The sequence below is a fragment of the Echeneis naucrates genome, chromosome 11, assembly GCF_900963305.1.
Source record: "Echeneis naucrates chromosome 11, fEcheNa1.1, whole genome shotgun sequence".
Classification (NCBI taxonomy): domain Eukaryota; kingdom Metazoa; phylum Chordata; class Actinopteri; order Carangiformes; family Echeneidae; genus Echeneis; species Echeneis naucrates.
The window spans coordinates 4,746,318-4,770,296 of record NC_042521.1 but is presented as its reverse complement, the minus strand read 5'-3'; the positions used below and the strand labels follow the sequence as shown (position 1 = coordinate 4,770,296).

The window sequence follows — 23,979 nt, the reverse complement described above, 5'->3', positions numbered from 1 at the left end:
TCAAAACACAGCAAGTACAAAAGCTTGACCTTTCAACTGCCAAGTTCCTGCATATTCCTTTTTCTCTTGAGGTGAAAAAGGTGAGGCGTCAAATACTTTTTTCTACCCTTATTTTAATATTCTCATTGTTTTGGCTCACTCTGTTTTATGAATAATTGGAGACTTCAGACTCTCAGTGTTGTTGTTGGACACTTTTTGAATATGCTTGCATTAATGAACTGTCAAATCAGCCAAATTCTGCTTTCACCTGCTCCACATTGCTGTCAACCCAACAACACATGCCTTAACTATTTAAGGTCCACATGTAGTAAAACCATGTGCTTTTATGTCCTAATGTGTGTCCCAAAGGTGGGGCTGTTTCTAAAAGACAACGGATCATTGGACATGCTGCCACATTCGTGGATGGTTGCAGCAGAAGAGCTGATCCGAGCTGGTGAGTGACAAATACTGAGGTCTGTCTGCAACGCCTGTTATGAAACAATGAATGCAAAGAAAATGCCCAAAAGACCTGAGCACCACAGGATGAAGCCAAAGTAACCAAAAAGCCTTTTTGCTGAATGAGTATCAACTGAATTATGTACCAACAAAATGACAAATGAATCTGCTCTCTGAATGATTAGTATCAGATCAAACTAGAAAATAATCAATCCATTGTGACACTCGGATAATAAAAATTTCAAGATAATATCAGATCTGTTGCATTTGAAGCAGACTCTAAAATTGTTGCTTCAGATCCAGCCTCCTCAGCTTCTCCTTGACTTAACGGTGCAGCTAAAAACAAGGTTCAGCGCTGCATTATTGCATAATTCATGAGGAGTGATGCCTTGATGGCCAGCTGAAATATAAACTCACACAGACACTTTTCCCGCTCTGATTCCTCCTCCCCCCCCAAGCAGCCTGAGCACAAGTCCTGCTCTCATAAACACCGGAGATGAAATGTGCAATTTCAGCAGCTTGAAAATATGCTTGAACGTCAGGAAACTGATGGACAAAGGCAAACACAGACACAGATAATCAGTTTGTCACCTCCTTATTCCTCTCTGTCAACTCCACTTCATCACATATCAAGCAAATATGAGGATAAACACAAAAGGTGAGGTGTGGCCATATCTCTGCAGGAACAGACAGATAAATGCGATGGGTGTGGAGCTCAGAGTTCAGAGGGAAAAGAGAGAGAGAGAGAGAGAGAGAGAGAGAGAGAGAGAGAGAGAAAAAAAAACATCACACAGTGAGCTGCCAAGATTAAATCCAACGCCCACCTCTTGACAAAATTGTCACAGATGGTTTGACTGCATGAAGGAGTTTGCAGGATGTAATCCTTTAATAGGCAGAAGTCCTAACTCTCTTTGTTCACAATGCCTCATCCATCTTCCCTTTTTTTTTTTTTTTCCTCCCACTGCCTGAAGTGAAGCAGGATGAAGCTGTAAAATACGTCCCTGTTGACACCCAGTGTCATCGCAGGACACCGACACACCACCTTCCCTGATAGTGTCCAGGTCCTGTGGCATAAGACAGATCGAACTTCATGTAACTGGCTGCCTCTTAGATGGAAACACAGGAAGGGACGCTACTTTATATATCTGTTACGTATACGGTCACACTGCTGTGTCACCTTGGCTCCTTCTTTGCATGAATTGGCTGCGAATGAATATTCTGTTTTGGCATTTGGGTTGAAACCGCACAGGGCAGCTGGATACTAGTGAGTGACCACACCTCAGAGTGCAGCTGATGCTCCTTTCATATTTGCATGATATGAATTCACCATCGTGTGCTACGCAGGGAGAAAGATAAATAATGAAATACCGTGCTGCAGAGAATAGAGAGTGTCAAACTGCGAGGTGCCGGTTTTACTGCCTGTCACAACGCCCCAACTTTCCCCTCAGGTGACACTTCTGCGGTTCCCGACTATTGCAAAAGGTGTGTTGTTTAATTCTAATGGTTTATAGCTGAAATTGTGTAAGAGATCGAACGTTTGGTGAGTGTGAGTGCCAATAAAAACCATTTCAACATATGCATCCGAAGCAGTTCAGCCTTCCACATACACACGCAAATGCTGGCATGGAAAAGCAAGTGCACACAAGCACCATAAGCGTACATACACACCCTTTTTTGGGTGATTTTGTGACACTAAGTGGGAAGAACGTGTGTCTGGCAGGTAGCGATTAGTACTTTGGATCCTAGTGACTACACTTTTTTTTTTTTTTTTTCAAATCTATGATGACTGCAGAACCAATTTGAGATGACTGATGCACTGCTTACTACTAGAGCCATTAGCAACCACTTCCATGCCTACTGACTGATGTGGCTTTGTGAATTTTTGCATCAAGAAGTTCTAGATATGGTAAATGTTACAGTATTTGAAGGTATGCGGGCGACAACCGCAGCTCCACAAACCAGGCCATTTCCTGCGCGCACAACAAAGCCCACATGAAGTCATCTCTTTGGTCTACTGTAAACTGATCTGCTGTTTGTTTTTTTTTTTTTTGCAACAACCGGGCAGACAGATCCAAAAGCGAGGCCAAGAGCTGCCTGCAGTAAACGCAGATTTAGAGAAGTTTTCATACCGATGTGGCTACTCCAAGACTCGCTGAAACTTTTCATTGGTGACAAAATATGCATTATATCTGCTGGATGCTTCCAAAAATAAAAAGAAAGGGATATATCCTTCACTTAACAAAATGTGAAATAAAAAGGAAGACAGCTTGTTTTATTATGGCACCCACACACTTACCTTCGCCTTGGACTACAGGAAAATGTATTGTGCCTGATCCTACCTGAATTACTTCAACAACCTACCTGAGAAAGAAATGCTCTAATCCTTATTCATTTTAATATTCCCTCTTTCCTTAACAATATTATACATCTGCATCATACATCATTTATGAATTTTGTACTGAGGCAGAAGTGGAAACACTTACATATGCATCAGGGAAGGCTCTGTATTTCAAAGTTGAATTCCTGTCCAGCTCAGGTTCTTTGGTCTGCACGCTGTTGAACAATGAAGTCTGCTGGCCCCTCACTGTGCCCTCGCTGCTGAAGCTCCGCTGCAGGATGGGAGTGCCCAGAGTCCCATTGCCTGCACCCGCTCCCAGCCCCATCCCATGAGTCTGGTTAAACAAAGATAAGGGCGAGTCTGGGGTCACGAACGGCCTGTGAAGGTCGACAGAGCCGGTGGGGCTGAGGAGGCGGGTGGGGCTGTTGCTGGAGGTGGGTGAGCCGATGCCAAGCGGCGGAGGCCGACTCATGCGAGCGTTGGGGTCTTCAGCTCCGGTCATGGAGCCCGAGGTGGAGGAACTCAAAAGGAAGGAGATACGGTCAAAGCGGGACCCCACCGGGTCTTTTCCAGCGCTGATCTCAGTGAGCTCTTTTGGTCCAACGCTCACGCGGTCACTTAACGGGCCCGTTTCTGGCAGAGAGCCACTGCGGTAGAGCGAGCGCTGGGCCTTTCCATTTTCCGCTGTCTGATCAACGGATGATGACATGTAGCCTCCATAGATGACACTGTTTTCTAGACGAGAGCCTGTGTTGGAAGATGACAGCAGTCCGTTCCCATTTAGCACCGGGGACTTTAAGTCCTCGGGGGAAGAGTCAGAGGGTTTTCTCATTAAATTACTGTTGATGGCAGATGCTCTCTGGGGCAAGTTCAGGCCTCTTGCACCAGACTGGGGCTGCTGATCCTGCAGGTGATCCAATACATTCAGTCAGCAGAGCAATGACATAAAAGGTTGGTTTAGCCAGGTTACAAATGAAAACAATATTGCCATGCAAGATGTGATTATTGTGAGACATTTCAGAGACATTTGTCTCTGACATTGTGAGTTGAGTTTTTTTTTTTTTTTTTAGAAGAAGTTTTTCATCAGTCAGGCGTTGACTCTGAAGAGATGTCTGCTGTGAACCAAAATTGGAGGACAGTGTTTATGTGGGTTGTTAGCTTATAATTTTCTCTGTACAAACCAGTTTTTTTGGCCCTCCCCTGCAAATGGATGGTGTAGGTTTGAAGGCCTATACGCATTTCATAGCATATTGTTATTGGACCTTTGAAAAATAAATGAACAGCAGCCATGTTTTGTTAAAGGTGAATAAATATACCTTTTCATCCAGGTGAACCTTTACAGTCAAACATAAAGCTTATCGAGGAATTATGGATATGAGGTTTCTACAAAGCAGAATTAAACTTCTATACATCAATTTGAAGAATCTGGGTGCTGTACCTGCTGCTGCTGCTTCATCAGCTCCAGCGGTGAGCGGGTGTCTCTGGAGGAGTTCCTCTTTAGTCCCAGGTCAGCGGGCAGCAGGTAAACTCCATTGAGAGGCTCGGCAGGCGTGATGTCCATCGTCTTTGCTGGGCTGGTGACGGAATCTGGGGTATCAGCGGTCGCAGGGCTGGAAGCATCCTCGACTATGGGAGGCAGGGATGATATTGGGCCCTGGGGGGGCAGACGCTGGCCCATGGTCCTGGGCCTCAGGGAGGGCCCCATGCTCCTCAGGGTGTCCACCAGGTTGTCCATTTCAAACTGGATGGGCGAGTCTGTTTCGGGGGAGCCGGGGGGAGTGGAGGGGGGAGCTGCAGGGTCGAGCACCACAAGCGTGGCCTTGAACACTCCAGTGAATTCAGATGAACAGTCGCCGTTTTCTTCCTCAAAGGCGTCAGCGTGGCTGGTTCGAAGTGGCGAGGGGAAGCCGGACGCAGGGAGCTGCTGTGAGTCCCAGCGTGACTTTATCCTCTCTGACTCTGCCTCTCCCCTCCTTTCACCCACAGGTGCAGCAGGCTCCTCCTGCTCCACCAGGCCACTCCTCCTCCTCCACTCATATTGTGGTTCTGCCTCTGGCTCGCTCTCATGGCTCAGATAAACATTCGTCCCATCATAAAGCCTGCTGTCAAGGGTGAAGCGTTCCTCTGGAGCAGGGGCGAAGGAGGAAAACATGCTGCTGAAGGGTTTGTGCGCTGTGGCCTCAGAGGAGGAGAACAAAGAGGAGGGGTCAGATATCTTGTTACTCAGAGAGTCAGAAAAAGACGACTCCTCTGCTGGCTGTGGTTTATACTGGAAAACCCCCTCAAAGTTATTCCTCCACTTGTACTCATCGGATTCAGTTCTGGTTGTCTTGGTTGAGTCCTCTGTGTCCTGGCTGAGTCTATCACCCTCAGCAATCAGAGATACTTTATGGAATCGATTGGTGGCTTCGTCCTCTTTAAGGGGGGCCAAGTGCTTTATGGTCACTTTGGTGCTCAGGCTGCCGTAGCCTGAATTCATTTCGTCCACCAATCCCTGATCGACTTTTGTCTGTTGACTTTCTGAAGCTGCTGCACTCGTCCTTGAAACTGTCAGGGACCTGGACAATCAGCAGAAAAGGAAAAACAGTCTGGTTTAATGATGCCAATTGGTCCAGTGTGCACAAAGCACTATGATGCCTTTAGGGTGTGTTGGCCACATAATGCAAACAATGCAAATTACACATTTGAATATGTGTTATGTTGAGTAGTCCACAAACCTCTTATAATTGCAACAGTTGTTTGACTAAATTTATTTTTGTCTGTATGCCCGACAATGATCAGTTAAATATGATTGCTTGTGTTAAACAGAGAATCATCGAGATTACAATTAATAAAACCAATTAGTTTGGACTGGAAGGAGCGGCTACAAGACAAACAAACCGCTGTCAGCCGACAAGTTACTCAAAGTCAACATAGCCAAAATGGACAGCAAGTTTTTTTATGTTGCTCTTCCAACAATAAACTAAAAATCAAAAATGATAATTCAAGGCTCAACAAAGTCATTCTTTCTTCACTAACTGCAGAAGAAATCAAGGTTTAATTTAGTGCTGTTGGCATGAAAGTCTCAAATAAAAAAAAGAAGAAATATATATAGACGTTTATTTTATTTTATGAGACAACCAGTCATATCTATAGATTTGTTCCATTCACAACAAAATAAAATCTTCACTGCCATCTGTATTGTTTGCTGCGCCAAAATATGCATACAACTAAAGGTCAAGATATCTGATAAGTGAAGGGATGATTCAGATTTTAAACTTCCCGTAAATGACTCATTTGGCTTTTATACCTCTAACAGTCAGAGATTCTGTTATCTTAAAGACCAAAAGGTTTTCTGCTTTTCTTCTCAAAGGTTTTGAGACCGCACAAAAGAATACACATCGTGACTCACTGCCAGTAACATTTCACCTCAACTTTGTGGCACAGAAGCTGCTACTTGTCTTTACAGTTTAAAGGTGGCATGCATGAGTGTCAAGGCCCACAGGAGATTATGCAAAAGGTCGTAAATAATTGCAGTGCATAACTTCCATCCATCCATCTTCATCTAGTTATCCAGGGTTGGGAAACAGGTGTAGAACTTAATGAGATTAAAAGAAAATAAATAAAACTCACGCAAAGGTCACAGTGTGCTTTGATCATGGGTGCAGTATTGATGCCACACGTAGGGAGACATAGAATAGAAAAATCTCACCACCACAAAGATTTGAAAACCAGTTAATTAGTCAAACTAGACAAGCGTCATTTTTTGTGTGGCGTTTTGCTGCCGGACAGTCACTTGCAACAAGGGAAGAAGGGAGAAGTACACAAAACGCACAAAAAATGTGAAATACCTGCAGGATGTAATATGAACTGTATAGTGGGGCACAACATCATTAAGGGAAAGGGTGCAAACTGTTTGAGTATCAGTGTCCTTGAACAAAAACCTGGCAACTCATTGACTGGAGCCAAAATGTTAGTTAGTCTTTAATATGAGTTTTTGTTTTTTTTTTTTTTCTACAGCACAATCTACACTGAAAGCCGCTGAAAGCCCCATCTCATAACAAATCTGGATCTCATATTGGCTGTTGACACCCCCCCCCCCACACACACACACACACACACTCCCACTCCCAGACGAATTCAATTTCTTTTTCTTCTTTTTTCTTTTCCAAAGAAAAGTACTTCTGGGACATGGTGAGCACACCGCTGGTTGAACCACCAGAGCCACACCCTCACCTCGGGACACCCACAAAAATGATGGCGGATATCCAAAAGCTCCTCTTCCCAGTTCACTGCAGCGTTAAATTAAGAAACGCTTGGCACATCTGACAATCAAGCTCCACACACGCACACGTGCATCAACATGTAGCCAATACCAGCCTCAACACAGACATCAAATCTTACGGCACTCAGGGACTGACTGACACAAAATGTTGAAATGTCACATATGAAAGGAAAGTTACCATTATATAACAATATAATTTATTTTATCTTAATGTCTTAGTGAATTTTTTTTAAATTGTGTTCAACAGTAACTGCTCTCATCAACAGCCTTAAATACTTTACTGTTAAAGTATTTAAGGGCCCCCCCCCCCCCCCCAACCCCGCCCCCCCAATAGCTGAGCTGGAATTTGGCCTCCACACAATGAACCAAGCCTAATATGCAAAACAATGGCAAACAAACAACTCCTACAATTTCTCTTTAACCTCCCTCGCCTTGGCATTGACGTCGGGGAATGACAACCATGTGTACGTACAGCTAGAAAAAAAAATCTGCTGCAAATTCAAAACAGAATGCTATTAACACAAGTCATAAACAAACACCCTGGAAAACGGCACATCTCGGGTGGAGCATATCGATTTGGGATGTTTGCTCCAAGCAAACAGATGAAGCGCACATGAGAAGCCACTGAGAGGAAGGTAATTTAAAAAGGAGAAAAAAAATAAACATTTCAGATCAGCTCGAGTGTCTTTCCTTACATATTTGATTCATATGAATATAAATGAGCGGAGAAAACGTGCATGTGTAGCCCTCTAGCGTGTTTTGACTGGGGATTTAAGGATGCTTGAACGTGTGTGCGGAGCAGTTGTCGCTGAGCAGTGGGATGTTTGCGAGAGCCGCCATCTGTCTGGCTGTCAAACACCAGCAAAGGCCTGAAGTTTTATAGAGCTCAGTGGGAGAGAGTTACACGTCACATCAGCAACCAGTCCTGAATTTAACTGCAGACAACTAACTGCATCACAACTATTCAGCTGCTGACAGACAATTAACTAAAGACATGAGCTGTGAGCAGTGTTTCAAATAATTACTGTCACGATCAGGCTAAAAGCAATAACAATACCATATGAACTCATTTCTACGGACATATGAGGAATATGTGAATGATGCTGGTGAAAAACATGGAGGTTCTTATTTTATGCTCGATAAAATAAGTTTATAATTGGAATTTAAAGATTAAAATATTCCCCCTCCAATGACTAGCTATGTAAATTATGGGTTTGCATCAGCTGCCAGTGAAGTCAAAGGCTCGAATTTCACGACAAGAAGACGAGGAAGATGAAGACTGAAAAGGCTCCAACTACTTGTTGATGTACGATGTCAAAAAAAAAAAAAAAAGGCATTCCTAGAGTTACTTAGCCTTGGATCTTGGTCTGTCAAAGCGGATGGACAGCCTCCTGAAGATGAGGTCAGGTCAAGGTGTGGTCCAACACCCACTTTAAACACCCTGCAGATAGATGGGGATTTTCAACTATGAGGAATTCTTCGCGAGTTTGTCGTTCCACCTGTGTGTTTGGTGAGCTGTCAGTCAGTCATACTTGAAAGGAGAACAAAAGCAGAAAATTCGGAGGATCAACCCGACTTCTGACTAACTAGCTACAAGTGGCTCAACTGGCTCCAGCTCTAATCTTACCAGAAACTGCAGGTAGGTTTCACAATTTTTATTTCTCAAATTAAACAGACCTCATAGATGTTTCAGAGCATCGACAATTCATGAAGAGGTTCATTCATTCATTCATCTTCAACCGCTCGTCAGTTCCCAGGTCGTGTGGGGTGCTGGAGCCAATCCCAGCTCACGCTGAGCGAGGTCGGGGTCACCCTGGACAGGTCACCAGTCCATCACAGAGCCAACACACAGAGAAAAAAAAAAAAAAAAAAACTCTGCACAGAAAGAAGGTCCCAGGCCGGGAACCGAACCAGCAACCTTCTTGTTGTGGGGCGTCAGCACTAATCACGATGCCATGTTACCAGGGTGTCCTTAGGAACACAGTGGGGGTTGGACTCTACTTCATCCTTCCCCTTCATTACAGAGGAATCCTGGCTGCCTTGCTTGTCTTCCAGTGAAGAATCGGCATGCCCATTCACCAGGAACCGTGTTGCTGTTGGAGGCCACTAATTGTTTCTTGGCACAATTTCGAAATAAATAAATAAATAAATAAATAACACTGACAGTCATTCACAACTCACTATTTGGCAAGATATAAGCAATAAATCTCAGCTTGTCAACTTGACTAAACATATACAGAGCATCAGAAAATGTCTTTTTTTTTTTTTTTTTTCAATGCAAAAGCAAAAAGTCAGGCCGACAGGCCCTGTGTTGGCCTATTCTGATTGTATATGTCTCCAGGGGTGTTCAAGTCGTTCTTGTTAAACTACATATAAAATCGCTTCACTTTTCTTGCCAACATAATCTGGCTTCCCTCATTTCCTGTTTCTCAAAGTGTCCACTAGACCCTAATGTGTTTGTTTTGCTTTAACTCTGCTCCCATCTTGTGGTTTTATTGTGCAGCAACGTTGAGCAATCGTCAAGCTAAATTAATAAGTGAAAGATCACACTGACAAAAATCAGCAAACTTTAGGTGAAAAGTCCTGAGATAAATGTAGCCAAAAGAATGCACTTTTGTTGTGACTACGGCGAGGCAGACTGAAGCTTTTACTTTGTGCCGTCTGCCACATTATGATCCTACAGTTTGGCTGCACCTGTCACATCATGTGCCACAAGTTTTCTGGGAAAATCTCATCCTGCTGAGAAAAATCTACCTCTCCCATCAGCCGTCATGTTGTCTGCCTGAAAAGGTTTTAGCATGGATCTAAATCAAGCAGCGAGCGGGGGCCACGGAGAAAACACACATCTGCAGAAAAAATACTGGAGAAGACTGCACGAGGTGCGGCTATGTCTCCTTCATCCACCTCCTTCTGCTTTTTTTGGTTCCTAAGAATTAAAATACTTGATCATGTGCCAGCTCCGAGCAAACATTTTGCAAAAATACGTTCACATGCGAAGAGGAATTTCCAGTATGAGTCCCGCTCTCACGGGTGACAGTGCATTTGACAACTCCGTCAAGTATTTAGAGCTAACAAATTATTGTTATTGTGGGTTAACTTTTTCATTTCCATTTATGGATTGTCTGAGAGACATCGCAGTGAACCCTTCCCATCACACACTCAGTTTTTAAAAATATATTCTTTTTATACAACCAACACCTGAAAATATTCAACACATGATGATAAAACAGAGCAAAGCCTCACGCTTTGACTTGAGAAACTGGAGTGCTTTGGATTTTTCTTTCATAAACTAATTAGGTCATGACTCGTATATGAGTTTTGGGATGTGGCTCAGCTCATCTGATGCTGTTGCATAAAATGTGGATCACAAGCTTGACAGATATGAAGGTTGTGAGCACCTGAATCTCTCTGGCAGACCGTAAAATATTCTACGTATCGACTTAAACACTACTGCAGGCGGCGGCTCAGGAGATGGTGAAGGTGGTGCAGCATCAAGGACGCCGTGCAGAAAGAAATCAAATCTCTTCAGTTTGTTCAGACTGGCCAACGATATGTGTGAAAGTGAGCTGTATTCAGGGAAGCACCAACATGAAGACATCATTCTGGACTTGTATAGATGTATTCAACAATACTGTTAATCATAACAATAATAATAACTGAAGCCTGAATCACAACAAGGTCTTCACCTCACAACTTGATACTGAATGATGGCTCAGACCTGAACACATGGTAGATTATATTCTTAAAATATATCAATTAGACCAGACATGTTCCCAGACTCGGGTCTGTTGGTAAACAAAATGATCCAGCTGACCTTTTTGCTGGAGGACATGTTTATCCACCACACACTTGGGGCCTTATCAGATGGCTCCATGGTAATGTGAGAGCAGCCTTCTAAGGTTGCCCACATGTGTATCACTTCACTTTGACAAGATATCAGCGCAGGTTTGCATGGCATTACCCCTCTGGGCTACAGGCTCATGCCTAGACAGCTTCATTGGCTACGATTTCTTTAACTGAAAAGTTGCTCAACTTAACTTATCCATTAAAAAAACAAACAAAAAAAAACAACCACTTCATTCAGACTTCAAATCTACTCGATGTAACCTTCAAGTTCATCATTTACGAAGAGCTTAAAATCTGGACTCACCCCGGATCCTGGTCAGTCTGGGCCTCTGCCGGCCTCTCTGAGGTCGCCTCTGCAGCAGCTTCAGGACGGAGTGTTTCTGGGTTTGAGTTAGACAGCTCGACTGCTGCCTGTTCCGGCCCCGACCCCTTTCTGCCTGCGCTCGGGGTAATTGTATCTGCCCACTCACTGCTCTGCAGAGCCCTATTGTGTTCGATCTCGATGGCGTCTGATTGCAGCTCAGGGATGTGCGCTGAAACGTCCCTGACAAACTCCGCTCCTGCGCTTGTCGTGGCGTTGCTGTTGGTTTCCTGGCTTGATTCTTCCCTCCTGTCTGCAGAAACTTGCTCTCCTGCCTCTCCAGGTGTGGGTGTGATCACATCCTCTGCTGTGTCAGAGCAGGCAGTATCTACAAATCTGACACTCCTTGTGTCTTTGCAAGCCAGATTTTCTATCTCCTGGCTTGGGGGTTGCTTCTCTTCCTTCCAGTGGTCTTCTGTTTCCAGGTCTCTGGTCAAGTTTCCATCTGAACACTCCCCCTGCACATGCTGCTCGCAGGAGGGAGGACCCACGTCGCATACCATCCCCTGCCGAACCAGTGTGGCCGGTAACTCCTCTCCTCCTCCCTCCTCCCCTTCTTGTTTCACCTGTGGAAATGCTGCGGCTGCTACCTCTACCTCCGTTCTCTTTGCATCATTGCAGCTGAGAAACTCAGATGTTCCAGCTTCTATCTTTGACGCCTCACGTTGCATCTCCTCTTCATCACTCGAATCTCCCTCGTCTCTCCCGCTTCTTCCTTTCTCTGCAATTTCTTTCACGCCCTCTGCCGCGCACAGTTCCTCTCCCTCCTGTATTGTGTACACGTCTTCTTCCCCGCTCTCCTCTACGTGGTCCTCCTCGGCGCTGTAGTAGACTTCCACCACACTGCCATCGTCTGATCCCAAGCTTAGATACACCGGGCTCAACAGCCCCTCAGGTGCTTCAACCAATCCAGAGCCGGCAAAAGGACCTCCACTTGTTTCAATTTTTAACTCAAGGTCGTCAAGTGTGCTCATTTTATTAGGCACGGGAGAGGGACAGTCAGAAACAACAGCAGTTTTGTCTGAGAGCGACTCTTTAACCAGGATCACTCTCCCTTTGGAGCCAGTAACCTGAGTATCCGTCCCCTGGGGTGTTACATATTCAGGAGCAGGAGGGGCAGAGTTGTGAACCGCAGAGACTGCCCCACCAGCATCTCCAAAGAGGCTTAGGTTGTCTGATTTCACCTTCGACTGGGAGCAAATCAGCTCCGAGTAAGGAATCTCTTCACCTGCTGGACTGTGTGAGGGGGAGATATCTTTGTTTGCTTGAGGGTCAGTCACAGCAGAACTCTGGTGACGGGTGAATCGCTCATTCGACGTGGCGACCTCAAAGTTCTCAGGCAAACGTCTTTCGGCCTGATCCACTCCACAGGCCGCAGAGTCGCGCGAAGAAGACGGGCGAGAGTACGTAAAGTTAGTCTCTTTGTAATGTTCGTGAAGGGTTTTAAGCATGATGGGCTCTGGGTTGGCCTTCAGCTGCCTCACATCTGTACAGATTTGAGGGGGAGGGTTTGAGAGGGACGACATTACCTCGGAGGTAAAACTCTGAGGGAACAGCGACTCGTACAACGTGTCATAAATTACATCGGCGCTGGAAGGAGTCATCTTTTTGCTGCTAATAGCTGAGGTTGTTGTGACACTGTTGGCAGCTTCGGGAAGAATTCCGTCTGTACAAGATGCTGAGACTTCACGGATGGTAGAGCTGTCATCGTCGTCGTGAGGAACAGGGGTCGACTCTGTAATCGTGGCGTCAGTTTTGGAGTCAACACTCAACGAGGGGGGTTCCCCGCCATCGGCTGTGTCTGGGGCATCAGGTTGATGATGTGATAATGTGGCACTGGTGGACTCAGCGAGAGAGATCTCGTTGTTTGTGTAAGGCTGCTGGAGGAAATCATTATCACGAGGGGTGAGAACTGCTGCTTCCGGAGATGAGGCGTCATGGGTGACCGGATGCTGGCGGGCCGGAGGGCTCGGTGCAGCCTGAGTATCAACAGAGATGCTTGCTGCGTGAGTCACAGGAGCAGGAAATGTGGCAGCCTTACTGGATGAGTAATCGCCAACAGGATTGTTCCACTCCTGATCATCCAGCTGCAGCTCAGGAATGGAGGCAATGGGAGCTTTCGGAGTTTCCTCGTGCACGTCCAAAAGTTTGGAGCCGTTCTTCAGAGCCTCCTCTGACTCTGGTTGAGTGTTAATGGTGACAAGCGACTGTGATTGGTTCGGGAGCGTGAAGTACGGCTCTGATTGGTTTGTGGCAACAGCGGGAGGAGAGGGGATGTCAAATTTAACGCTGGTGTCGAGCTCTGGCTGAGACATGCTGAATCTCTTTGAGTTGGCCTGATCCAGCTCCATCTGACTGACGTCCAGATTAGTCTATAAGAATATATTGTTACTCATAAATGCTGAACATGCTGAAACTTTGATGGAAGTAATAATAATTCCTTGATACAGATTATATATGGAAAAGCATAATGCCATCAGATCTTACCTCCTCCTGCTCTTTAATGCCCGGGCTGTGAAGGCCAAATGTGCTCTTTGAGATACTGTCTTCATCCTTCCTCCTCTTCTTGAGTCCAAAAGAAAAGGTTGCAAACCTTTTGGGCTTGCGGAGGTCCAACTCTGAGTAGCTGAATTCTTTGCTCTGAGCAGAAGGAAGAAATATGGAGGGGTTGAGTGAGATGGAAACACAGAAAATGAGAAAGGGGGAGGATAAATAAAATGCAAAGTGTGTTCATGGTATCTATTCACACTAACGTCTGTGTGAAAAAAAGCCTTTTCTGTGCCAAGTGTTAACTGGACACATTCACTCATTCTTCATGTCTGTGTTAGGAATGAGGGCTTAACACATTTAAGAATTATTCCACCACCACAATTAAAATTCCTCCACCTGTAAACAAAAAGAGTCGACACCCTGACTTCATTCCAGGCAGCTAAAGCTGCTCCACCCTAAAACAAAACGCAAGACTAGTCGAACACAATCTACTTAACCTAGAGCTGCATCTTGGTTGTTTGTTTGTTTGGACACACCTTCTCATTCAAATGAATAGGAAAGTGTGTCCAAACTTTTGGCCTGTACTGTACAGCAGGCTGCAGTATAGAGGTTTAGTCTAGCCTCATTTTATCTCACTGATCGCAGCTTCAAGCCCTGCAGAGACGTCTAACTGGGCTTCATTTGGAAAGATTAGATTGGAAATCGAATAAATGCTCATCCCTTGTGAGAAAATCTAAATCGGATCATTATCCCAATCCTAAAATTCAAGAGGCCGGGATAATCTGATAAAAGCAATCCTGCTGCTGCCATTACTACTCAATTTGGATGAGTCAGCATATGATCATACTGAGATTTGCTCGGCAGCAGCTGCTCCCGGCCTTCTAATAGTGGCCATCTTTCTTTTTATTCATCGCGATTATGCTGCTCCTTCAAATCGTACCACTCTCAGTGGAGTTGTAATGTTTTCAAACCACCGAGCCCCCAAAAGTGTGGCCGTAGCTCTCATTCTCGGCAGTAACTCTTGTTTTGTCGTGATCAGTCTGGGTCAGGGTCGACATGCACAGCTCTGTTCGGCTCTGGTTTTGAATGACAGGATAACACACAGGCTCATCTTTTTAAAGGTGACTGGCTGCCTCATTTAGATGCAGCTGACATTGGACGAATCTACATCTCCACTTTCTTTGATTGAATCTGGCAGAGCCACCATGTAAAAGAGTGTCAGCGCATCTTTGAAGAGCACCTCGCACTGCTCGGGCTTTTTTCCCCAAGATGTTTTTGCAAAAGAAACTATAGCATGCTGTTTGACGCAAAAACATTGATTGAAAAGATAGAGGTTATTCTACGTTTGCTTTGTTGAACCGTGATGACAAAGAAGAATGGCACACAAAGCTGTCTGTCAGATTTAAACTGGGTGTGCCTCCAAAAATTCTTCTTTCTCTGATGGATAATTTGGAAAGTATGCGAGGCAAAAACAACAATCAAAGTGTAGCCTGAGTTGAGCGTTCAGTGGACAGACGAGGTAACTTAAGCTTTGTTAAATACGTCTCTGGGGCGCCTTGAAGCAGGTAAACGTCTTTGTGCAGAAAATGGGACAGATAATGAGTCTACACCACCAGGCAGAGTAAATGCAGAGTGACAGGACACGTCTGTGAGCGTTAGTGTTCACTGTTATTTAGCTTCTGCCCAACTTCACGGTCAAGAATACAATACAAAGCATCGTCAGAAAAAGCTGCATTTAAAGGGAGGGGATTACTGTCCTTGTCTACAATGTTGAAATCGGTTAAACTTAAGCTTAAAATGTTTCTGTTCAAAGTGAGCTATTCTCCATTTCATTCGAAATGTGGCGAACAAGAATGATGGATGAGTCCGACACATTCAAGAGAGGATTAATGATCCTTATACGTGAATCCTGAATCAGGAAAGCGACAGTTTTTACGACTCAAGCCGCCCGCTTCAAATGACTTTGGAGACTGTCCACCTGGTCCCACGCCTCCAGGTCTAGAGAGGTAATGGTCACACCGAATGTGCTTTTTTAAACACATAAAGCACATTTGGTTTGACATGCAACACATGGGATCAAATCATCCAGTCATTTTAGAGTTTTTTGATAGTCACTTTTACTTTTAACGCCGGGATGTCTGACATTACATACAGCCCAGACATTTCAGTATCAACAGCTTTCACCTATTGAACTTTACAATCATTTAATTATAATTAAAAGAGAGACCTTAATTTGGATTTAAAAAAAAAAAATCTATATCATCTGCTCAGCTACAAGGAGTCAGTTTCACCACGTTGCTGTTCAGTGAAGCGCTAGCACCCTCTTCTGGAGGCAAGAAGACAATTCACTTTTTATCTCAGAGGGGCAGTTAAAAAGCACAGCTGAGACAAAAGACATGTAAATAAACACAAAAACATACAAACAGTCAGAACACAAATCCTCTTTTCCATATTTAACCTGCTTCCCTGTCTCTCTCTGCATATCTATCACAAACAGGCATGTCTAATGTCAGCATGTCTAATAGCAGCAATTAAATATTTGTACTTCTTTGAATAGCACATATTGGCGCTATTAGTGACTTTTGAGTCACAGCTAAGTACAATAAAACACCGGGAGGGAGATTTTTTGCAGCGGCTGTTGAAGAGGGAATCATAAAGGCACCAAGAGGGGGCTCATCTTTCACCGACAGAATTTAACAGCCGTGATTATTCTTGTCCAGACAGGTTATATTCAGAAGTCTGTCCCACAATCTGAGCGACACACAAAGCCATGAGCGCGCCCTGAACTGCTACACGCTTAGCTCACTGGTGTCAAACTCTTATCTTTACTATCCAAATGATTAACATACACAGCGTATACTATCTGATTCTAATTCTTCCATTTAGATTCACCCCACAGCAGGAGAAACCCAAACAGAGATAAAGGACTATATCGTGTGCTTGAGATGAATTGCCACTAAGTTTCATCAGAATTTCAGGCTGCAGAGAAAGAGGAGACAACTTTATCAGAGGTTTAGAGATCAATATTTAATTCTCAGTTGTCTTAAACGGACCGTACGCCACTTCTGCCACAAAGAGTTTGTCACTCAGAACAATAAAAGGGCGATATTTGGAGGCATCAGTGAGGACTGAGGAATCATGGGAGTTCTTGTAGAATGTGTTTGTCACCATTGATATTAACTTTTGGAGCAAGGGGTCAATTTAGTTCAGTCAATTCAATTGTTTCGCTGATGACTTAAGATCCAAATGGTCGGGAAGTTTTTACCTGCGGCCAAATTATTCAGACATCTCGTTCTGTCTATAACACACTATACAAACACAATACTAACAAAAGCTTCAGGCTAAATTAGTCTGACACAACACAACTTGCAGTGAATGTGAGCCATTTTCTCTCTGAACTTAAGATCCAGGCAACAGATGAATAAACTCCTTCGTTCAGTTAGAAGTGAGATATAAAGTATATCTTAAAAATGTGCATTATCATTGTCGTTGTCAAATGAGCAAATGAAATTTGACTAAAATCACAGATTTTTCTAGCGTTAAAAAGTTGATATATAATGTGGGAAAGTTACGTATCATAAGTCAAAGTTTACAAATGGTTTAGAGTTTAAAACCAACAGAAATTATTCTATAGCTGTCATTGGTTGAGGATAATTTCAGGGCAGGACACACAAGCGTGCTTTAAACCGGTTACTCGTGGTTATCAATCAACTCTTTCCTTTTGAAAACCACGATTGACAGAAGAGTTTCCATCTTTTTATACATATCGTTACTGGGATAGTGGCGCCATGCAAGTAGAGCAGATGTTTTATTGATGAATGAATGAACAACCTAAACGTATTTTGTCTGAATGGATTCCACCATCGCCTACAGATCAGGTTCACCATCACTCACTTTCATCCTCCATCTAGACAGACTGCATTTTCAAGTTGATATGCCAGGAGCAACACAATGTAAAAAACAGCTTCCTGCTCTAAACCAGAATAGATGGCTGACTTTGTGAATAAAGGGTCATTTGTCAAGTTGAGACGCAATCGTAAATAAATAAATAAATAAATCATACTGACACTTTTTTTTTTTTTTTGCAGGAGCCGGATTTGAGCTTTTTTATAAAATCTTTAATATTAGCTCAGTTTTTAATGTACCTCAGAAACCAAACATCTTAAGAGTTTGTGCTTTTAATTACTACTTATTTCTGACTGATGTAGAATTTATTAATGTCAGGAAACTGTGTTTGAATATAGCTTGTTTTAAATAATTCCTATCAGGTTGCTTGTGGGTACTGTAGTTCTCTGAAAACACAATTTCGTACGCACACAAAACCCACTAACACACTAAACCCCACATGAAAAAAGTTTAACAATAGTGTCTGAAAGAATTTAAAGTTATAAAAAGCTGGACTCTCCCTGAGTCTTGATAAGTAGTAGCAGCTGTGAAAAGAGGTCAAGGGTGAAGATGGCTTAACTGACCTTTGACCTGGGTGCGGTAGCATAGAGGAAGGATTTCTTTTTGTCTGGGACGACGCCGTCAGCCAAGGCCTCCCCATTCTCAACAGTCTCAGTGGGTTCAGCAGCACTGAGGAAGACAGATTATGAGACACTCTTCTTCAATATACATTCTTAAATCATGTAACTAATCATTTCTTTAGGTTACGTAAACAGAGATGACCCTTTGCAATGAGCTAGTGTGTTAATGTACGACAAAAATGGGTAGAGAGGGTTGGAAGGACTGACAGACCTATATAGAAGCTGAACTATAAGTTGTCTCAACTTGATTGCACATAGGTGTCTATGCTGCTTAGCAAAATTCAGCAGTGAATCAGCATGTGGGGAATGTTGAATAAAACCGGCTGAGCAGAGAGTGACTCGTTCTTCTTGGAGCAGCTCAGTTAGTGTTTGGGACTAAATGTGTCAACAGCAAAAAAAATAAAAAAATAAAAAAAAGTCCACCCATACATGCATAATCTGTACCGCCAGTCTGTTAGGGTCACAGATGGGGGCTAGGGAAAATGAAATTGGAAATTATGTCCGAGGAAGCAGCACCCCGAGGGATTCCTACACAGGCAAAAGGAAAGCAACTCCACGCAGTAAGGCCCCAAGGCAGAGAATCAAAATGCATCACATGCATCAACACAACACTACTGTCTGTCAACAACAAGTGGGACAATAAGTGATTTGTCTTTCCATTCATTTCCTTCTCCCCCCCTGGGACGCTGGCGTCATGTGAGGGTCTCAACAGTCAACAGAGCAGCTCCATTAATAAGCCGAAAGTGTCATCATATCAATAAACAGTACAAAGGTGTCCTTATATTTGCAGGCTGTTGACCATCGCACACCTGGATAAGGCAGGAAGTCAGCGACAAGCAAATATTAGTGGCAGCAGCACATTTATAGTTCAGTGTGACTTGAGCCAACGTGCATTTTCATGCACGCGCACGACTGGCAAACATCTGCTGTCACGCAGACATCTTCTTTCTCTGCTCATGTTGGTGACAAAAGCTCCAGAGCTTTTTTTCACCAGGAGAGGACACCGTACGAGTTTACACAATCCGACCAAAAGAAAAACTCCCTCACGTCATTAAACATCTTACAGTAAATTGGATTAAGTTCAACAGGATGTGTGTTGAGTGTGTGTTTGTATTAGAACGAGTCTAGTGGACAGACAGCGAGAGAGTGAGGAGTTAGATAGACAGAGCTGCTTCAGTAGATTTTATTTATTTGCATATTATCTGAAAACAGTAGCTACAGTCACATGGCATATTTTCAGTATGCAAAAATAGAACAAAATGGGCTTTTCAGTTTACTCACTCAGTATTTTATTGGGCTTCAAATACAGTTGAATTGAAAACCGTCAGTATCACTTTGCTCCCGTGACTTGGCGGGAAAACAGATACAGAAGTTATATTATAATACTTACACAACACGAAGCCATCACTCTATGACCAGCAACTAATTTTTGTCAGCGGCTGTCCATTCAATACAGACGCGCCAAAGGTCGGATGAGGTTGTGTTGACATTCATTTTGTAATGCCCTTCATGCAAAACAATTGTGTTTCTTCAAACCTGAAAATGCCTCGAGCTACTCCAACTCCCTTGACTTAGATAACGGAATAATGGACAACAGACCAGTGCAGCAGCAGATTTAGTGAAATCCAATAATATGCCAAGAAATGACTGAAGACTTCGATAGTACGTGTAGAGACAGAGGTCACCCCCCCCCTCCATCTAAAGCTTTGGTCAGACTGATATTTAATGTTATCAGTTAGAGAATTCTTTAAGCTGCCGTGTGGCTTGGAGTCAATTCTCCTGTTTAACTAAGAGTGGACTGAATAGAACTAAACAGCAGTATCTGAGATTCAGTGCTCGAAGCCTGCCATTGATTTTTAAAGACAAAGCCCTACTTAACTTCATTTATTCCTGCATTATTAATTCCCCTGCTGCTGTCAAACCCAGACTGTCAATAATGGCCGACAATGGCAAGCAAAACATTAACTGGGGATGAATCCCAACTTTAAATTTCTGAAAAAAAAAAAAAAAGAGAGAGAGAGAGAGAGAGAGCCTGTCGTGTTCATCTACTGTAGTACTGCAGCCTGTGTTTGGTTCGAATTCTTAGATTTACTTCTGAGATGTGCATTTCTAGCGCAGCAACAGATAAATAGGCCCATTATATGTGATTTTATCTTTTATTTTGTAGCAACCTGACTGCCCATTGAGTTCTCTGAACCAAAACATGGCCCATAAATTGACTTTATATACATCAGTCTCAGTTGTTTTATATATTTCCTATTCATTTACCTCCCTTTACTTCGCAGGCGAGGCCATAATAATGTCATAGTTCATTCTGGCTGAGGCTCCATAATACAGTGACTCATTTATATTCAGGTATTGTGAATGAAGTGGTAACACTTCAGCACGGGTGAGTGGAGCCACATTAGCATATATCTCGAGGCACAATGATCGTGAACGTGTGTGTGGTTGTGTGTGGGTCATTTATTAGTAACGTCTTAACAATGCAACAGGCATGTGGAGTTGCAGGTTTCTGTATACGGTATCTCTATTAGTCCCCCATACTGAAAGTCTGGGTGTGTTCGAGCTGCTCCAAGAAGGACAGTTGACTGTTTCCTTTGGAAATTCATACGGCGGGGTTAGAATTTAAAACGAAGACCTGACTGACTTAGACTTATCCTTTAACTTTGTGAAATGCTGCCAAGACAAAACAAAATAAAATAACTTGGAAGATTTATTTCCGAGACCATGAAAGGCTTAAATCTCCAGCCAGATCAAACCCTGGAGGTGGATTATAACTTAATCCTTAACCGGCAACAAAAACAGATCCAGTCTACCATTCGGACTCTCAGATGTCGGACATCACCTACAATACCAGTAATTAAAAACCTACTCATACACTGTAAATATCAGCCACTCAAGAAAAAAAAAATGGGTAGGCTGCAGTAAATGCCATGAATGCTTTAAAAGAATTCTTTGATCCAGTTCGAATTAAAATAAATAACAAACAAATGACTTAAAGGTTGCAGGTTGGTGTGTTTATTGTTCCAGGTTGAACGTGAACCCTCCATACACTGTTAAAATTTGCCCTTGTTGCAACCTCATGAACAACATGACAACATGGCCCTGGCATGTGACGCTGACTCACAACTATGTCTGTGTACACACCTTCCCTTGTGTATTGCGTGAGGCTCATGAAGAAGAGCATTGGATCTGTATTTATTGAGGGTCTAACGGCGGGGTGTGGTCGGTGGCAGGGGGGCGTTTTAATCAGCCGCCGGCTGCCTTTTCTAAAACATCCAGGCTTCAGTTTCATTTGAGAACTACAACAAACAACAACAACCCATCCCTGTCTGCATGACTACAGCTGCAAATGTAAAAGGTCACACTGTATGTTTAGGTAACACATATCTGTCTCATGATCCCGTTTCATCCCTGTTCAAACAAAGACAGTTTAGGTAGCTGTGCCCGCCTCATCAGTGCAATTCACTTAGAGTAGCATTGACTGTAAGTTAGAAAACATACATCATCACTTTGGATATCCATTTTATTCTCATATGTGCTGTGCAGGAGTCAGTATTGACAATAACACTATAATAGTTTTAAGTTGATGATCAAAGTGTTTGTGAAGCTGAATTTGCTGTATACAAATGAGCGTTTCTCCAGATGGCTGTAGCAGCTCTGATCACAATAATGTGCTGATTGCTGTTGTTGTACAGAAAAAAATAATTAAATAATTAAAACAAAAACTAAAATCTGCTTGCAGCATCTGACTTGGGATAGAGCTGCCAAAATTTGCTTGTGTCCTGCGTTCTTCTCGTTCGGTTAAGTCATTTAAACACGAAGCTAACGATGAACCTCAGATGGCCTCGGCTTCAACACCTCCAGAACACAAGTGATCTGCGTAAACTCTGCCCCCCCAGTTAAGATTCCAGAGACGTGGGCAGCATGATCAGCGAGGACAACAAGGCCTAAAAAGACATCGAAGCAGAGCTGGGAATGGCTCAGGGCGGGAGGTCCAGGAAATACATCCTCAAAACTAAGGTCAAGTCGGTTTTCCACAGTGGCTGCCTCGGACGAACACGCCAGAATCTACCACCGCCAACGCCTAGAGCCGCAGCGTCACCAAGGAAACCGCATACGGACGTTTAAGATGGCTGGGACCTGTGCTGAGAACGGGGCAGGGCACCACCAGGCGAAAGAAAACCCGGGAGGCCCCAAAACCACCTGGGGGCACAACACAATAGAGACAGCTCACTGAAGCCTTACGTGCCATTGGCGATGAAGAGGAGTAGGCAGGTAAGAAGGTTAACGGTGATTCGCACATTTCGTAAATGTATGCTTGGTATTTTAAAAAATTCTGAAAACAGTTACAATCCAAGCAATCCAAAATCCAAAGACACTCAGTTTAAACAGTAAACGACACTACTAGCCTGTAAACGGCCACGCTAAAGGGGGGCAGGAACATAGATCATGCTACCAAGTAACCACTTTGAACAGATAAACTGAGACTTGAATCGTGCGCAAATTAAAACTTCAGCAGTCCAATCTGTAGCTGTAATATATCCTGAATAAAAACAGGCCTTTCAAAAAAAAAAAAAGCTTGAAATATCCAGAAGCTTTCAGAGAAATGAAAAATGCTTCATGTCACCAACTCATTTGCTCTCTTGCACAGTTTTACATAATGATTAGAAAAGAACAGACTGGATTTCATCAACATTTCAGTCCCTCTTTCAACAGATCAACAAAAAAAAAAAAAAAAAAACTGGAGTTGAAACTGGTCTTCGTCAGTTATCTGAGTTTTTGGATTTTTGTGTGCTGGCTAATGAACTGCCTGTTTTATGATGATGATGATGATGATGAGTCCACTTCCATCTGTGGGGTGAAGAATCAGCTAAAAAGAAACACCAAAGCACACACAGTTTGTGCCATACTGGTTGTACAACGAAGAAACACAACAGGCAGTGTGGGTTGATTTGTTAAAAAAATAAAAAATAAAAAATAAAAAAAAAGATGTAGGTGAGTTGGCCCAACAGAAATTAGTTTTTTCTACAGCTGCAGATTACATAACTTAAAGAAAGCAGCCGTATGACACATGCACAGGAACGAAGGCTGGATTCTGGAAACATACCTGAGCGCCTGCTGGCTCCCGCTGTCTGCCTCCTCCGAGCTCCTCTTGGTCTTGATCTTCAGCTTGGGGAACTTAAACTTCTTCTTCTCTCCGCCACGTTGGCTCGCATCCTTCTCCGCCGGCTGGCCCGGCTGGGCTTCGCCTCTGGAGAAGAGGCTTTTCAGAGACTTTCTGGGTGAGCTCTTGTGCGCCATCGCTGTCGGACTGTGCCACCGAGCGCCGGGCTGGGTCTGGTCAGAAGGGTTAGGGTTAGGATCAGGTGGCTCAGGTGGATCCGGTGGAGCAGATGGATCTGGCTGACAGGTGACAGGCTGGCGCGGCCGCGCTCAGAGCTCAGGTGTTGGGACACGCCCCCCGAGGGGCGACCAGCCACGCCCACCGCAGGGACTCTGATCCGGGTCCTGCAGACCTGCAGAAACAATAAAAAGAAAACCAAAACAGGTTATTTCTTTTCAGCATGAGTGATTGTGTAGTTCGCATTGTGGAATATGAAAGTGTGTGTTATTGGAGACTGCAATCAGTGTGCTTCTTAACACACACTATGTGTATAACTTATTGTGTTGGTCATTATTGTAGGCTGTTTAGGCTGTTTATGCGTGGTGACCGATT

At 43.7% G+C, this 23,979-nt stretch overlaps 1 protein-coding gene across 1 annotated transcript in view; it reads right to left on the bottom strand.

Annotated features, from left to right (window-relative positions):
- The window catches only part of crybg2 (crystallin beta-gamma domain containing 2), a 34,010-nt gene extending 10,353 nt beyond the window's left edge, over positions 1 to 23,657 (bottom strand). The window contains exons 1-6 of the mRNA XM_029513397.1: positions 23,371 to 23,657; positions 18,204 to 18,309; positions 13,732 to 13,884; positions 11,188 to 13,616; positions 4,212 to 5,331; positions 2,919 to 3,677 (exon numbers count right to left, since the gene is read on the bottom strand). Of these exons, the coding sequence (XP_029369257.1) occupies positions 2,919 to 3,677; positions 4,212 to 5,331; positions 11,188 to 13,616; positions 13,732 to 13,884; positions 18,204 to 18,309; positions 23,371 to 23,564 (4,761 nt within the window). The 5' untranslated portion in view covers positions 23,565 to 23,657. The remainder of the gene's footprint in view (positions 1 to 2,918; positions 3,678 to 4,211; positions 5,332 to 11,187; positions 13,617 to 13,731; positions 13,885 to 18,203; positions 18,310 to 23,370) is intronic.
- Positions 23,658 to 23,979: the final 322 nt, after the last annotated feature.